The 18,283-nt window shown below is 31.8% G+C and overlaps 1 protein-coding gene across 1 annotated transcript in view; it reads left to right on the plus strand.

Moving 5' to 3' along the window:
• Positions 1-5,021: 5,021 nt before the first annotated feature.
• Positions 5,022-18,283, plus strand: part of LOC123700849 (homeobox even-skipped homolog protein 2-like) — a 51,228-nt gene continuing 37,966 nt past the window's right edge. Inside the window, exons 1-2 of the mRNA XM_045648196.1 lie at positions 5,022-5,166; positions 11,510-12,205. Coding sequence (XP_045504152.1) covers positions 11,623-12,205 — 583 coding nt within the window. The 5' untranslated portion in view covers positions 5,022-5,166; positions 11,510-11,622. The remainder of the gene's footprint in view (positions 5,167-11,509; positions 12,206-18,283) is intronic.

Here is an 18,283-nt window from a genome sequence, read left to right on the forward strand (position 1 = left end):
CTTATTGTTTTTAAACAGAATATTTATTTGGGTTACAGTTAAATCTCTTGTCTCTTAGTAATGATCTTTCAAGAGCAGATCAAAAAGATAAAAGAGAGTGTGTGCGGAGCACACGTGTCAGAAATGAAACTTCTTTGGCAAGATTAGAATTTACAAAAATGGCGACCTTGTAATTTTACTCTCAACGCGCCTAAAGAAGTGCGCTCGCCATTAAAAAGAGAATGAGATGAATTGAGAATGTCATCATTATTATTAAAGTATATAATAACTTACTCAGTGTTTTTTTTTATTTTCGATGTACACACGAATTCTGTTAAAAAACATGCAGATAGGTTGTAAAAGGTTGTAAAAGTTGTAAAAGTTGTAAAAGGAGCGTGGTGGTGCAGTGCAGTAGCATTACTTTTCAGTGCCCATATAGCTTACTGTACAATTTAAAAATAAACTACTGAAAATCAGTTTTGCACCTCGTATACTGAATATTTAATTCTATCTATATTTAAGTAAATTTTTCAAAACTTAATGATTGGAAATAATATGAAATATGCTTTTTTTTCTGTACTAAATATTTTTATAAATTTTCGTTCTCAATCCATCTCTGAACGTAGCTCATATAAAGCAAAGAACAAAAGAGTAATTAAGGCTGTGTCACTTGAACAAACATACATATATATAAACATAATGTGTGTCTTGATGGGGAAAAAGGCATTTAACTATTAATGTTAAGAAATGATTATTAATGATAATTACAAGATAAGATAAGATAATTAATAATTATTTTTATACATTGATTAAAAAAATAATTGAAATTTTATTTATTACTAGCTGTTCCCCGCGGTTTCACCCGCATTGCTCCGCTCCTGTTGGTCTTAGCGTGATGATATATAGCCTATAGCCTTCCTCGATAAATGGGCTATCTAACACCGAAAGAATTTTTAAAATCGGACCAGTAGTTCCCGAGATTAGCGCATTCAAAGAAACAAACAATCAAACAAACAAACAAACTCTTCAGCTTTATAATATTAGTATAGATTATTTTTGAAGTGAAACTTCTTTAGGCGCGTTTAGAGTAAAATTTCAAGGTCGCGTCATGGCAATACCGTGACGTCAAAGCGCCGTTTTTGGTGTATTCGAATCTTGCCAAAGACGTTTCACTTCTGACACGTGTGCTCGGCACACACGCTCTTTTTTTAATAACTTAATAAATTTATAGTAACATATTGGCAGAAAAAAATGTAAATGTAAAAGTGCTGAATCTAATTTATGATGTTTTGATTAAATGCATGGGGAAATGTGAAATTCTATCATATAAAATTGATGAAGTGCTCCTCATTTCTTTGCAGTCGGTTAAAACACTTAGATTTGTCAGCTTGATAACTTCAAAGTTTGTCATAGTTGAAAGCCTAGCTTAAGTTTGAACAAATTGAATTGTTACTCGAGTTGAAATTAAGTTACGTTGGCCCTATAGGCTATATTATATTCTAAGTATTACTTGAATTGAATAGAGCGTAAGTTTAAGTTGAGCTTGAATTTGAGTCGAGCTTTTCGAACTCAGAGATCGTGGGTTCGATTCCCACCCAGGGCATATATTTATGTGATGTACATCGATGTTACCTCTGTGTCTGGGGGTTAATTATCTATATCTTAAATCTTAATATATATAAATCTCGTGTCACAATGTTTGTCCTCAATGGACTCCTAAACCACTTACCCGATTATAATAAAATTCGCACACCGTGTGCAGTTCGATCCAACTTGAGAGATAGGATAGTTTTTATGAAAAAAAAAACGTAATCATGTAGGTACCACGGGCGAAGCCGGGGCGAAAAGCTAGTATGTGTATAAATATTATAGTATACATAGATAGATAATTAACATCATGTATATGGTACGCTTGCAGGCCGATTTGTTTTCGCACAAGAAAAAGCTTAGTATGGGATCAGATCGTGCCGTGTGTGAGAAATGTCCTGAAATATTTGTATAATATTATTTATTTATTTTTGGAGCTTTATCAAATTAGAGAACACTCTGAATTTGAGCTTATTGGCCATAAGCCCACAGCCATTTGGGCGCTAAACAAATACAGGTATTTGGTGAAGCACGCAAACATACACACACACACACACACACAGACACACAAAACGTCGCGTCGTTAACATGTCAAACGGTTACTGTGTATTAACTTGATGGATACGCACACAATTAGCGGTATAGTATATGCGCTGAATGAGGGTGCATCTTTTTATGTTTATTATATTAATAGGTATATTTAATTGTTACTAACAAAATGAGCCCTGGCTACTTGAATAAATGAATGAATTATTATTGTTTGTAAATATTGGAACGGGATTTTTGAATAATATGTTTGTAGTGAAAATGCAAGAGAATTCTATAACAAGATTTTATATACATATAAAATTTGCAGTGCTATAAACTGTTCAATTTCTTAAATAATTTACATTATGAACTTGATGAAGGATTCAACCATTTTAGGTCCTTCTATTAATATTGGAGAAGAAAAGAGTTTGCGCCAGATGTTTGCTGTGAGTATAAAATAAATCATACGCTATGAAGCTTGTGAAATAGCTTTTTAAAAATAGTAAATAATAAGTTATGTATACGAGAACATAAACTTCACATAAAAAGTGGCCAAATTTGCATGTCCATACCAGAATTGTATTAAACCAAATCGAAATTAATTTCACTTTCAAAAATACAAATTGTTACAAAACTCCGCATCCTATTCTAGCGCTCGGATTACACGTATCATTATAGAACTGTCGTAGTGTGCGTGAGCGTGTATCTGTGTGCGTGTTGTAATAGAGCGATGACGTGATTTCCTGCGCTGAGTTATTGCTACTGTGCTCGCGCTAAACGCTTTGTGAGAAGTGACTTTGTAAGGCCGTCATATTAAGATTATTAAGTTTTTATCAGATAAAAATAATGCACTGTGTTATGTTCTTAAATGTAGTTTATTTTAGAAAGGTTAATAGTTTTAACAAATAATATTAGTATATACCTATTTGATGATAATATGTAAAAATTTAATTGGAAAAGTAAAAGAAAATAAATTAACATTAATTACGTCTATCTCGTTTGATAAAAACTACCTTAATACTTGTTTTGTTCTTCAGATAATGTTTAATAATCTTTTTAATAGTTATTAAATAGGCAACACTGATAATATTAATTCGTTTGATAATATGGTATTTATGATCGAATTAAATTCTAATCGTCTATTTTTAATACGTGAATAGTATTAGCAAGCTCTGTTCTTTTACTTATCAATGTCATTAAAAATATTTGAGACTATATAAAAGTAGCAAAAAAATTCCACTATTTGTATTTTGTTATAAAAATATTATGTATGTGAATGCAAAAATAAATTTCTCTGAAGACTCAATCCCATTTATGACTATGTTTAATTTTTACGTAATGCGGTATCTATTGAAAGTGGTTTTGTGTTCATACACAGTACTTTATAATATTTTACTAAATATCACGATAAAAATTTCATTCATAATGCGTATTTTAATCAGCCGACTGTCGTTTTTTATCAAGTAAGTCAGTAAACATAATAATAAAATTATATACTTGCTAAACACATGCATTAAAATCTGAAAACAACATATCAAGGAATCTTATAATAATTATCAAGCACAACTAAATCGATATAGAATAAATAAAAACGAAGCTAACCTTATCTCCTGCTAATACGTTAATGCCATTTTATCTTTATCACTAAATAATACATTAAGTATCGTTGATTCATTTGTTAGATAACAACATTTATTTTATTAGACACTTTTAACAATTACATATAGATTTTCGCTGATAATAATATCTAGAACAAGGTGTGTGTAATGGATACAAGCGTTTATAATCTATCGGGAAATGATAATCGTTAGATGACAAATTATTAATTGAGTATTAAATATAGGTTTTCTGATATCTGTTAAATTTATTTGTATATATTTCTGTACACTTTGATGCACAATAAAGTGTTTTGATTTGATAGTTATGAAAAGTCCTTTTCCATGAAAGATCCGAATCATGTTCAGCTCATTTTATACAAGCTAAGTCACACTGAAAAATACATAATTTGAATTCGGCAGCAAACATTAAGAAAAAATACGTGTGGCACTCCAGGACTGCCGCGGTAAAGCTATTGCAAAGCATCGCATCGCTGTGCCAGTTGGAGTGGGGGGGGGTGTTAGTTTTTTCGTTATGGAATTTTTACATTCGGTCGCCGCGCTCAAAGTCTGAGATAAAAGCTATGCAATAGCTTAAAAACAAATACACTTGGTGACACACTCGTGCAAAAATAATAAATAATTTTAGATAATAAAAAAAAAGAATAAAGGCACTGTTATTTCAGATACGTCTATAAGGGCTACGCGGTTAACATTAGTTTAAATTATAAATACCTAAATCTTACCTAATTTTTGCCGAACTCAAGGTATCGTTTATGTAATGATTTGACGACGCGGTTGGCGCAGTGGTAAAGTAACTGCCTACTGAGCCGACGGTCCCGGGTTCGATCCCCGGTCAGGGCAAATATTTCTGTGATGAACTCAATTATTTGTTCTTGGGTCTGGGTGTTATTATCTATATAACATGTATTTATTAAATATTATATATTTATCGTCGCCTAGTACCCACAACAAAAGCCTGAATTGAGCTTACTGTGGGACTAGGTCGATTTGTGTAATAATGTCCTATAATATTTATTTATATTTATTTATTTAATTCATTGTAGATTTTTTTTTACTTCGTTAAATATATAGAACCTTGATTTAAATATACACATACGTTGCGTTCAGTCTAAAATGGAAAAAGTTAATTTAGCAAAATATACAAAACATTCATTAGAAACTATTAAATGAAACAAGAATAAGCACACTTGACGCTACGATCCGTACGTCTTACAAAAGTCACCTCGCCGTTCACAGCGAGGGGGTGGAGAAGGCAACAACTCATAAAATTAAGCGATTTGGATGTGAGTTAGTCTAACTGTGAGGATCGTCGCGTTAGCACCGCTCGCCCCGGTTCATTGTTCCCGCCATAATGCGTTGACGTTCGGTAACTCGCTAATTGACGGATTGCTCAAGCTTTTTACTCTGTGACCTTTTTACGTGTTGTGATTGTCACGGATTCCGAACCGGTCAGGTGAGATAATTAATCGAGATATTATTACCGTGCTAAGTGATTATAATGGTTCAATAACATCTATATTATAGGCGGTTATCTGTGATGGAAAATGATCGTTTGTTTTTATTTTTTTTCGAATTCCTGAACGTTAATCCTTTTGATTAATTAGGTAGGTATGTCAATGATATGCACATGATTATCATGAGTAATTAAATATTTTGATTGTAGCCTATTCATTATGTAATTATTCACATTTTTATCTACAAAATATTTACGTTTTTAGTTATTTATTAGATATCTCCCGCGGCTTAGTCTATGACCTATTCCGGACTATAATCTATATCTATTATCTATGCCTAATTTTATTGAGTTATGTTCAGTTGTTCTGATGTCATTGTTTACGGCTCAAATCTCAAAATGTAAAAATTATATTTTATGCGATATAATAATATTTACAGCTACCTAATAGTAATACAAGGGGTAATTTATGTTGCATTTTTATTGATAATGGCTTTCATGAAACATTATCCATTTAAACCATAATTGGTCTGTCATAAATATTTTTATTGGGATGGTTGATGGTGGGATATTAATTATAGTTACATACTATTTATTGTATAATATAAGTATGTACGTATAGGAAACCCTTAAAAATTAACGTTTCAGTTGTAAAAAATATTTCATAAATATTACAGCAAGAAGTACAATCATGTCTTTTAAATAAATTTTGATTTTTGATAAAAAATAGATTATGCGTTTTATTATATTAATAATTACGTATGTCATTAATTTGTCTGTTTGATTATTATTGATTGATTATTGTCTCAAGATTAAAATTCTGTCAGCTTGTCACACGCGGCTTCGCCTGCTTTGTTTCGATTATAACATATGATATTCTAAAACCTTCCTCGAGACCACTCTATCCATAAAAAAGCCGCACCTAAATCCGTTGCATATGTAAGCTAATCTAAAAGTTTCAAACAAGTGATAACTACCGTTACGCGTTAAAAACAACCGACTTCAAACTTGCACTTGCAAAATTTACAAATACCTACAGACAAAAATGCTCATAAAATAAAAACTACTGGGCCTATCCGAATAAAATTTTTATGGGACCAATTCGACACCATCCCGCATCGAACAAAAAAAGAATCACGTAAATCGGTTCAGAAACCTCGGAGTAATCGGTGTACATACATAAAAAAAAAAAAAAAATATACCGGCCGAATTGATAACCTCCTCCTTTTTTTTGAAGTCGGTTAAAAAATGTAGACCTAACAAGTTAACGGAATCGTTGTGTGCGTGTATTGATTAAGAAATTTTTGTTTCAATATACGCTGAAAATTTACTTTTTATTTCATACAGATTCCTATCAAGTTTCTTCTAATCTTTTCTTTTTATGGACATTTCCGGCCGCTTTCCACGCTTGCTGATAATGTCTCTGATAGCCTATTTGACGTCTCCATACATTTGATTTAATGGCAGATAAAAAGTAAATTCAGAATTCTATAACATCGTTATATATACATTCGCTTTATATTATGAAACACTATGGTGCGTCGCGCGATTTCATGTGTGCATTTTTTTCTTTAGTTTATAGTTTACTAGCTTTCCGCCCGCGGCTTCGCCCGCTTCGTCTAAAACCTAATAAATTATTTACTAAAACCTTCCTCTTTAATCACTCTGTCTATTAAAAAAAACCGTATCAAAATCTGTTGCGTAATTTTAAAAATTTATGCATAGGAACAGAGAAAGCGACTTTGCTTGTTAGTTATTAGTGATCCTAAATCATTAGGTATCGAATATTGTTTATTTATTTTGTTTAAAAATATTTTACAAGTGATAGTTAACATTGCGTTTAAACAGTTTTTGTCAAATTATTATATTTTATTAACTATACTAGCTTTCCGCCCGCGGCTTCACCCGTGTTTTCAAAGAAAAACCCGTTCCCGTAGGATTTCCGGGATAAAACTTATCCTATGTCCTTTCTCGGGTATCAAAATATCTTTATACCAAATTTCATGCAAATTGGTTCAGTAGTTAAGGCGTGATTGAGTAACAGACAGATAGACAGAGTTACTTTCGCATTTATAGATAATAGATATTAGTATGGATTATCCCCAGATGGATAACCTATTTTAAAAGCTGAGTTTCCTATGGTACTTTAAATAAATAAATAAATCATTTATTTCATAAAACATGGTACCTACCTACATACAAAGATATTAAGATCAAAATTATAGAACGTTCACGTTTTGACTGTAACTACATAGCATACAATAATTATTATTAATTCACAAAATGAACGTAGAATGATTAGTTACAATAATTAATATGAGTCAAGAGTATTGGCACTTAAATTAGTTTTATACAATACTAGCTGCGCCCTGCGGTTTCACCCGCATGGTTTTGCTCCTGTTGGTCTTAGCGTGATGATATACTTATAGCCTATGCCTTCCTCGATAAATGGGCTTTTTGACACCGAAATAATTTTTAAATCGGACCAGTACTTCCAAACAAACAAACAACCAAACAAATTCTTCAGCTTTATAATATTAGTATAGGTACCTATTCTAATATATATAAATCTCGCGTCACAATGTTTGTCCTCAATGGACTCCTAAACCACTTAACCGATTATAATAAAATTCGCACACCATGTCCAGTTCGATCCAACTTGAGAGATAGGATAGTTTAAACATGTAGGTACCACGGGCGAAGCCGGGGCGAACCACTAGTAGAATATAGATATCAATTTTTAGAATACAAGTTATAAACTTCAATTAATACATACGTATAAGTACTAGGTAGGTATAGATATATGATTTAGGTACAGTTCTCAGAATTTAAATCGAGTCAATTGAACGTGCTAATTCATAATAAAAAGTAGGTAGGTATTAGTAAACTGTCTGAAAAGATCGTATATGAAAATCTGCTCAAGAATTTTGAAGTTGTGGTTTAGTAAAGTATCTCACATACATTAACTTTAAAAACAATTCGACCCTTTTATCGATATTCGTATGAAACATGTACATATCTACTGATATTAGATATGTTATAACTATCTTTCCGCCCGCGGCTTCGCCCGCGTTTTGAAAGAAAAACCCGCATAGTTCCCGTTCTCGTGGGATTTCCGGGATGGAACCTATCCTATATGTTAATCCAAGTTACCCTCTATATGTGTGCTAAATTTCATTGTAATCGGTTCAGTAGTATTTGCGTGAAAGAGTAACAAGCACACACACACATCCTCACAAACTTTCGCATATAGGTATGTATAATATTAGTAGGATTATTTCCCAACACTAACCGCTTAAAATATCTCTACAAATAAATTAAAATAAAACATTTTATACTCTTCCTGTATGCAAATTCAGCAAATCCAAATTAATATAACAAAACCTAACAATTACCTATTAATTTAAAAAGTGCGTAATTTTATTTATTAATTAGATTACGAATACAATAAAAACTGATTGCAATTTGTGCTTTATTCTTTTTGCTATAGAATTAAAAATGGCGTGTATGTATCTTTTGTATGATTAGATATTAAATGATTATAATGACGTCAATGAAATGTATTTACTAAGCGCAATTAATGAAATTGTAACGCCGATGCAAACTGCGCGGAATGCATTCATTGTTTCTCTTTACTGGTTAGATAACTATTACCCGTGTATTCGCTTGCCTCTTAATTTACATTTTTACATACAAGTATAATGTATGAAGAAGAACACTTTTGTATAAAAAATCTCCGAAAATACCACAGTAAAAAAACAGTAGTTATAGGTACACCACGACATAGCAGATCTACATATACAAATAAATATTTAATCGTAACGTTAAATACCTAGCAGGTTGGTAAATGAAAAATTTAGAGTTCACACGATACTTCAAAAAGAATAAGAATCTGTACATATTCATTAGTTACATTGAAATTTTGTCTGTATAAGTATGTGGGTGTTTCCGATATAACGATATTCCGTGCTATAACGATTGCACTAATATTACCTATACACTCAGAGCAATAATAATTTTGACGGAACTTTCAATAGCAAATAGCTTTTCGATGAAACTTTTATAGGAAATACAAGGGTTGCCAACAATCTTATAAAATAATTTATTGCGACATCTAGCATAAATATAACATGTATCATATAATAATATTATGAATACATTATATAACAACTGTCCGGACATCAGCATTCAGCAGACATCCTGCCGAATCAAAGGAATCAAAAATATACGAGGAAATGTAGCAATATGCCGTCCACTTTGATTTTCTGTCAAATGTCAAACATTCGCCACTTCCCACTATTAAAAATTACAATCATAATTTTGTTCAGATGTTCGTTCTAATTACAAGGGGTTAAGGTGTATTTTGGTGGTGTAAATTGACGTGGTGATGTATATATGTGTTGTCGGGTGTATCAAAGGGCCCACACACGGCGCGGATTTCCTTGCTCCTACGGTATTGGATTATTGATTTTCTTTACCATCTTTTATGTCGGAAGATAAGATATTATAATGGTAAATAGTGTGTTTAATTATTGTGCATGTGTGACGATTTCCTATTAGGAAATGCGAGATAGGTATTGCTAGTTCACATTCATAATTATTTTGCAAGTACCTACTTACTGGTTCTACATATTTAGGACGCTGTGTAATTCATCTACGAATGACTTGAATCTTTTAGAAATACAGTATCTACATAAATAATTACAAGTCACCTAAAGCAAACAAAACCTTATCTAATTTTTGTAGGTAGGTACGTCAATGTAAATTAAACATTTAACTAATTACGCCAAAGTTCTATAGGTAATTTTTAAGAAACTTAACTTCAATTTATTGCATTTTAAGCAAAACATATAATATAACTATAACAACTATAACTTCATAATTTGAAATCAAATTCACGAAATTGAAACCTTTTAATAAGGTACCTTATAATTATTTAGTCTGTAGATGTAAACCTCTAAAACGTTTAAAACGCACTTGATGAAATACTAAAATAGAAACAATTCTGTAACCGAATACGTATGAAGATATTTCAGACCCGCCGACGTACAGATTCGTTGCAATTTAATATCCATAGGGTTGCCACTTCGCACTTTATGGTATTCATTTTGGAACGTTTATATTTTCGGGCAATTTTGCTATCATACATATCTAAATGTCTAGTTTTAAATATGTGTTTAGCAACGAATTCATATTGAGAATTCTACCAATATTATAACCGCCAAAGTTTGAAAGAATTTATATAAATGTTTGTCTCTCTATGCATAAACAGCAGCTGAGTGGATTCGAATGGAATTTGGTCTGGAGATAAATTATATTCTAGACTCTAGGCTACGTTTGGATTACCGACGGTTATTGTACGCAAGTAACGTCGTGGGGTGCAGGTAGTTATACATGGAACACTATGTTTATATTCGAACTAAATGCGCTTAAAATTAAAGATAATTATAATTATTCAAATCTATATAACAGAGTTTCAAATTTTTCATTAACTGTAACTTAAGTCTACTTAACTTAATTACCCATTCATTCATATTATTCAACTCAATTTATTCCCATAAAACCCCGTATTGACAACCCTAAATAGTCTCCAATAAAAATCAATCAACGCTCAGTAATGGTCGCTTGACCGAATGTTTTGTGCTCGCGTTTCATGTTGATAGTTGATACACTACGAATGCGCATTTATCTGAACATTATTATCTTTATTGATAGCTTGAAGCAACATTTTTATTTTTTGTTCTAAGTATTGTAATTGATTATTTATACGAGATTTGGTGTGGGCAGGTTGTTGAAATGATTCGGTCATAGGGTAATCCGTAACATAGTAATGGATACACAGAACAGTGAATGGATATAATAGCTGTTATAGATTGTTACATTTTAATGAGTCTTTTTAATAAAAACTAGAGGTATAGGGAATCTGTAGAACGATCAGCTTTAGGTCTAGCGACAAGACGCTGTTGAACCCATTTTAATATGTATGAAATTTCAGAATTTATGTAGTAAATATTCAAATATAATTAAAAATTTATTAACACGCAAATATCATTTATTTCTTTTATTATTTACGGCATACGCCAAACCATACATATATATATTAAACTTATCACTATGTCCTTAGTTCTAGGTACCTCTTACATATTCTTCATGCATAGGAATTAATTTTCTTAGATCAATCTCCTCAGATATTAGCAATCTATTTAAATAATGTCCCAACTATAATAAGGCAGTAATAAATCAGCCGTATTCGTAATAGAATTGCAATTCTCGAATGTTAAGTGAGCTCCCGAAATAACTGAAACCAAGTCTAATTGAATCAAACACATATCGTTTGTTACAGGAAGCTCAGCACTTCAAAGGAGATCAAAAGAGCCGTCAATCCGGAGTTATTAAACGATACAATCATAAAAACAAACATGCAAGACTATTCACGAACGAAACATTGAGACACAGATGAGCGACACACAAGATTCGGTGGACACGCACAGCACAGACATGCAAACGGTGGTCTCCAGCTACATCCCCATAGGACAGGACATACAGGACATAGGCACGGACGCGTACGCAGACTACGAGGGCATATGTAGCCCCGACGAGAAGATCAACGTCGACGACGATAGAGACGTTATTGTAGACGACACAGTCAGTGAAAAGCAAGAAACTATCGATAATGACGCTGAACAGTGGCACAGTGAACAAGGTGGTAAAAGTGACGACAATGACAGTAAAGACGTGTTCGAGTTTTCGTGGCATCCGCATGTATACGGGAAGCCGCCTAAAAAGCCAACACCACATACGATAGAGTATATCCTAGGATTGAACGACAGGGAGGACAGCAGGAAGGCAGTGAGTTCTTTGATGAGTGTGAAACGGTTTGACCGGAGTCAGGATAGGGCTGAGAACAAGCTGGTGCAGAATAGGTTACAGGAACAGTTGCTGCAGCGTAGTAGGAACAGTGATAGTGTGTTTGTGAAGGATGAACCTTTGAACTTGTCTGTGCCGAAGGCGTGGGGTGAAGATGATAAGTGCAATAAGGGTAAGTGTTCATTCCTCTCGGTCTTATAAGTGTACCTAAATTCGAGTAAGAGAACGTATCTTGGTACATGATTATGGTTTAATATAAACACCGCTTTTTTCTGTCTTCAGTTTCTTCATTCTTGTAAAAATTGTTTGTTCTGTGAACTTATATTATTATTAATTTTATATTATTATTTTATTTGTAATTTTATATTATTATTTTATTATAAGTACCTCTTAACAGCTTTAAATTATTATTTTTAATAGCACATTAACTCGCACGTGTTGCGTGTATTTCTCTCTTCACCTTTATCATTTGTTATAATATGTACTAAATTTGTGTCATAATCATAAAATTACACGGAAAATAAACAGATTATACGGAATCCGCACACTAATAGATAGGAAATTGAATACTTGGATGTATTCCACTTACTGATTTAAATAAATCATCCAATCTATTTCCAATGAATTGATCAAAGATGAACAATAACATTAATGTATTATGTATCGTTGGACTAGACCATTCGAGTAGGCAGCCGTTTGAAGTCGATTATTAATCGAGCCTAATGGGTCGTCGATTAATCGTAGACGATGCCGCTTAAATGTCTTATTACCCTACTTAAATGAGGATTGTGTTTATACAAAACAAATATTGAACTTATAAAACAAAATACTTCACTGTGAATTGTTTACGTTTAAGCTTTTTTATTTTGATTTAGACTTTTTTTATTTGATGTTGTCTGTTGAATTGTTTATTGTAGTAATTGGTACCTATGTACATTGTACATACTAGCTATGTGGTTTCAATCAGTTTGTCTTTTAATAATCTTAATTGAGAACACGTTTCTCTAGTGTTAAGTTATTCTACGTTCTATAGTCATATTCAAATTGAGAAAGCTTAATCAAAAGGTACATAACACTTTCTCTTTAACTCGATAGTTAACGCTTGATAGATTAAGCGATTTAGTCTCACATTCGAAGCCCGGTGAAACAAATTATCAGATCATCTACGATTCTATCGCATTTAACATTTTTTGTATTGTTTTTTCGCTACGGTCGCTCTCGCATAAAGTTTGAATGATGATAATCAATAAGATATTAGTTTTTTGTTGGCTCTTCTCATTTAGAAAATGCTATTTGGAGTTTGTTAATTTTGATAAGTAATTGTTAATTGTTATGGGTGTACACATAGAGTTTTATGGATTCCCCTTATGCGTCTGGAATTTTAAAAGTATTTTTTACGTACTCGTATATGCAAAACTATTACCACCTTTGAGCTTAGTATACCAACAGTGGGACTCCCTGTATAGCTTTCCTCGATAAATGGGCTATCTAACACCGAAATAATTTTTCAAATCCGACCAGCAAGTCCTGAGGTTACCGCGTTCAAACAAACAAACAAACTCTTCAGCTTTATAATATTAGATCTGTGGTCACATTCAAAAGCTCTCAAAAAAGACTAATGTGAATAGACAAATATTTGAGATTTTCATTGACCCCATGCCCTATTAGAGTTGGAGTTAAAATTGCATTCAATTTGAGGATCCAATATCGCGAGGTATTTTATCGACGGTAGCTGAATCCCACACACATTGACAAATAAACAAGTGCTTCCACGAACTTTGGCGGGGAGGTTACATAAAATATAACCTTTAATATCTGCACATACACTTCAAATTGCACTCTATTAAAATCGATTATGGTCCAGTTTTGAAAACCACGTGTTATGATTTATGATTACGCGACCATCATTCACTCACATCTATACCGACATACTAATTTGTATCTTAAGTTTTATGTATAAAGTTTAATTTCCAATAGCGTGGCATGTGAGTTACGTCCATTTGCGCCGAGTGCACTATAAACCGGCCAAGTTGTAAATCAAAGTCAATTAGTGGAAAGTGGTCAGTGCTTGGTGTTTATATTTTTAGTCGTGTATTAAAGTCGTTAAATGCAACGCTTTTGTTCGTTTATGCGCCGCAATTAGTTTTATTGAATGCAATTATGCTTTAAATTATTTTTAAATATTGAAATATATTTCGGTTTTGCTCGTGACCAAATTATTTTTGAACATTTATTAGAGTCGGCTAACTTTAGATGGACAAATTAAATGTTTGTAAGTAGTAAAAACTAAAAATTACTGTGAATGATTTGATTATTTTGTATTTTAGTTTTGTTGGTGTTTTACCTTTATAAGTTGAACATAACAAATTAATCGTTTCGTAACTACCTACTAACTATTTTAGTAAGTAACATTTTTACGAATTAATCTGAAACGTTAAATCTAACACACTCTAAAACTGGAAATGAAAGAAAGAAATAAGTACAAATTCTTTCCAAAATTTTTAAACAATAAAACAACAATTTTATTTCATAGATAATAATAATATGGACTTACCTATTTAGGTTATAATACTTTGGCGCGAAAATTGTTCTTCTAAATGCATCCAGACTGCTTTCCGTACGTCATCACTCAAATAAAACACTGTTGTTAAATTAAACTATCAATAATATACGATACAATAAGTACTTAGCTATTTACAGACTCTATATAAAGTGCCAAGCAAATGTCGTATGTCTTCAGCTTAAATCGTTCCATTAGTACTTTTACAATCAATATTCGAACATGATTCTAAAACAAGCACAAAACAAACAAAAATAACCTCTATTCGAACGAGTTAGAGTGCACACGGCCAGCAAATTATTACATGGCGAAAATAGCTCCATTCTAATCTCAAGTCTTTGGCTTGCATTTATTGTGGCGTTTTAATCGAGATCCGTGTATTGCAAGCTTTATGGAAGCGCGCGAAATGTCTGCTAATCAATTTTCGACTTTATAGCTTTGACATACGGTTCTGGTCGTCGAGTTTACATAGTAGAATATGAATTTGTAATTTGGAATTCGAATGTCCGAGCAATAAGCTATCAAGCGATGCAGCTGCGTCCGTCGTCGGGGTTGCCAATTTATTTTTAAATATTAATGTTGCTAATACAGATAATATAATATATATAGGTGGATTATTGTAAGTCTGTGGTGTTAGCGCGTCAATTGTAGGGGATATTTCACGGATATTTGAAACGTTGATATATTCAGGCTGTCTTCGATTGGACGTGAATAATTAGTTTTGTCATTGGTACACTAATCTAGTGATATTTTTGAAGTGAAACTTCTTTATCGGGGTTGGAAAAAAATTTAGTGTAACATTTTTTCGTTACGCGTGACATTTTTCCGTTACGCGCCATCTTTTTCTTTTCCCTACCACGCGTGATTCGACGTATTTCTGTAAAGTTGCATATACTTAGTAAATTATTTTTTGAAAAATAAGTTCATAAAGAAGTTTCACTTCTTACATGTGCACTAGTACACGCACACATTTTTTTTTAAATTTAAAGTTTCTTAGAATTAGACTGGGTAATAAATATAATAATTGATGAGTGATGACTCAATAGATATTATATTAATTTTGTTTAAAATTGTGAATTATATTAAAAAGTAAGATAATATACCTAATTAAGAGAATGTATGTGGTAAATAAATGTTTTATAAAATTGCACATTTCCTAGTGTTGCCATCCCTATATCGCCCGTTCGATTTGTAAATGCTACAGTCAATTAATACGTCCACACTAGGGAATTACTCTTTTATGGCTGGTAACACTCACTTATACCTACTTAATTTTCGTTTAATGTCATTGTAGGTGTATTTTATGTACAATACCTATTCATTTTTATACTTACTCAATTATCTTAGAGCTGTGACTAGTAACTTTAAAATAAGTCTTGTTTAGACTGATTTGTTATATTCTAGGTTACAGAGTACCTACCCATATTAAAGATATAAAACATATCAACTTAATGTGTCGAAAAATTAAAATATCTTTGTTATTTTGATTTTCGATCGAGATGTTAATGCTATGCTTCACGCGGCATGAGCGAGCGGTGATATACTATTTTTATCTATTAAGTTAAATATTACAATAATAATCTAATGAATCAATAAATAAATAAAACCATTACCATAAATCCACGACAAATAATTCATGTAGAAAATACAACTGAAATCAAACATTTTATAAAAATCCACATGTAAAACGATGAGTTAAAAACTTACAAAATATTATGGGTTTTTACAAATTCAAATTCAAATTCAAATTAATTTATTTGCCAATTATAGGTTACTGTTTTATCCGAAATAAAAACATAACACTGCAAGTTTTCACGACAAAAACACTCAACATAAATCGCGTTCAATCTATTATACTTAGGTATATCCATTATACTATGGTTTATCTCACCTTTTTACATAATTATGATTAGTTTCTACCACAGATAACATAATACTACTTGTAGTTTCTATTAGTCACAGATACCTACTATACTAGCACAGATTACTAAATTCTTACTACGTAAATACTAGCTTATAGATTTCTAGCCTCTCAGCGTACAACCACATCCAAAAGTGTATATTTGCGGACACTTAAGCTCGCTTCCTCCGATCGCTTTAATCTTCTCCACTCGACAGTACTTAGATAAATCACTAGCCTAGATTAGCAGCGAATAAGTGCACTGTTTTGGCTATAAATATCTAGATTCTAGACTATTTTAAACCGATTGCGAAAAAGAGGGCCTGGTTTGATTGTATGTTTTTGTTTTTGTAACGTATTATAAGTTGTTTTTTTTACAGAGACATGAACATTTTAATAAGTAGGTAGTTAAGTAATTGAGAAACCAAAAAAAAAATCGAGCAATGTGTAAAAAAATTGTGGTAATTATGCCGCATTAATGTGTAATTTACCAATACCATAGAAAAACATATATTTGAATCATAATATGTAGGTACGGCTACTACCTACCTGATAAATAATATTGCATAAAAACGTAGTTGTAAGTACATAATATTTGCAATTATACTATAAACGAACCATAGATATCAATTAAGAATGTACTCTATAAACGATGCAATTAATAAACAATTAGCCTTTATACAGTACGGCTGCGCCATAAATGATAGCACTTAACATTCCGGATAGTTACTTAAGGAAATCGGCTTATACGGTTAATTAATGATTGTCTTGGCTCTGTCCTTTGTTAGGAAGGGTTAAAATTATTTTACCCCTGTTTAGGGGTAAATTATGAAGAGAAGTTTGTTGGTTTGTCCTTCTTTAAAACGGAGCGATATATTCTGTGTTATTACTTTTTTATGATTGCATTATATAATAAATAATATGGTTGTATCTATTTATGGAAAATTACTTCAATATTATACTGGCCATTATTACTTAGATAAAAATACATTAGGATGGTACTAAATAAAATAATAATATATGGAATTAAAATTAACACCGTTTTAAACCCGTTAACTTGCTTTGTTGCAGCAAAATTAACAAAACATCGTCCATCGATCAATTATTTTCTTTACACTTAATAGTGTAATAAATTCTCTTTGAAGTCAAATAAACTGCTTTGCTGATGCAATAGTGTATATTGTTTAACCATTATGTTTATTTGCTGTAAAACTTGAGTTATTGATAAGAGTAATTTTCGACTTTTATTCGTTTTTTTTAGCGAATATTCGTGTGCTGTTCGTGTGTGTTGATTTGGATTGTAGAAGTGTTCCGTATCTTGGTAGTATAGTGTCAGATTAATTATCTGTGGTATGGATGAAATCTTTTCATTGATTCTTTGTGGGTCGCGATTAGTTTTTTTCCTGTCAGATTTAGATTTTTTATACCATAATATAATAAAATAAATAGTTTAATTTTTTATACTGTTGTACAAATTAAGTAAAGTTTTATTTTGACACTGGCAAAAAAAACCGCTCATTGCCATCATCGAAAAAAAAAGTAAATGTCAAATTTCGAATATCGAAAAAAAAAACATTTTTTAATTGCATGCAATTTTTTTAGTAATTCAACATAATCAAGTGATTACACGCAAACAGATAAACGTAAAAACAGGAAACACGCAAACCGAAACGGCGCGTCACTTAAAAAAGCACATAAAACTTTATTGGAAGCCTAGCGAATTAACAAAACAGTGTTTTAACGGTCACTCGAAACGCCAATAAAGATGTGGTGGAAGACAAACAAAATAA

Source organism: Colias croceus, chromosome 20 (assembly GCF_905220415.1).
Source record: "Colias croceus chromosome 20, ilColCroc2.1".
Lineage (NCBI taxonomy): Eukaryota > Metazoa > Arthropoda > Insecta > Lepidoptera > Pieridae > Colias > Colias croceus.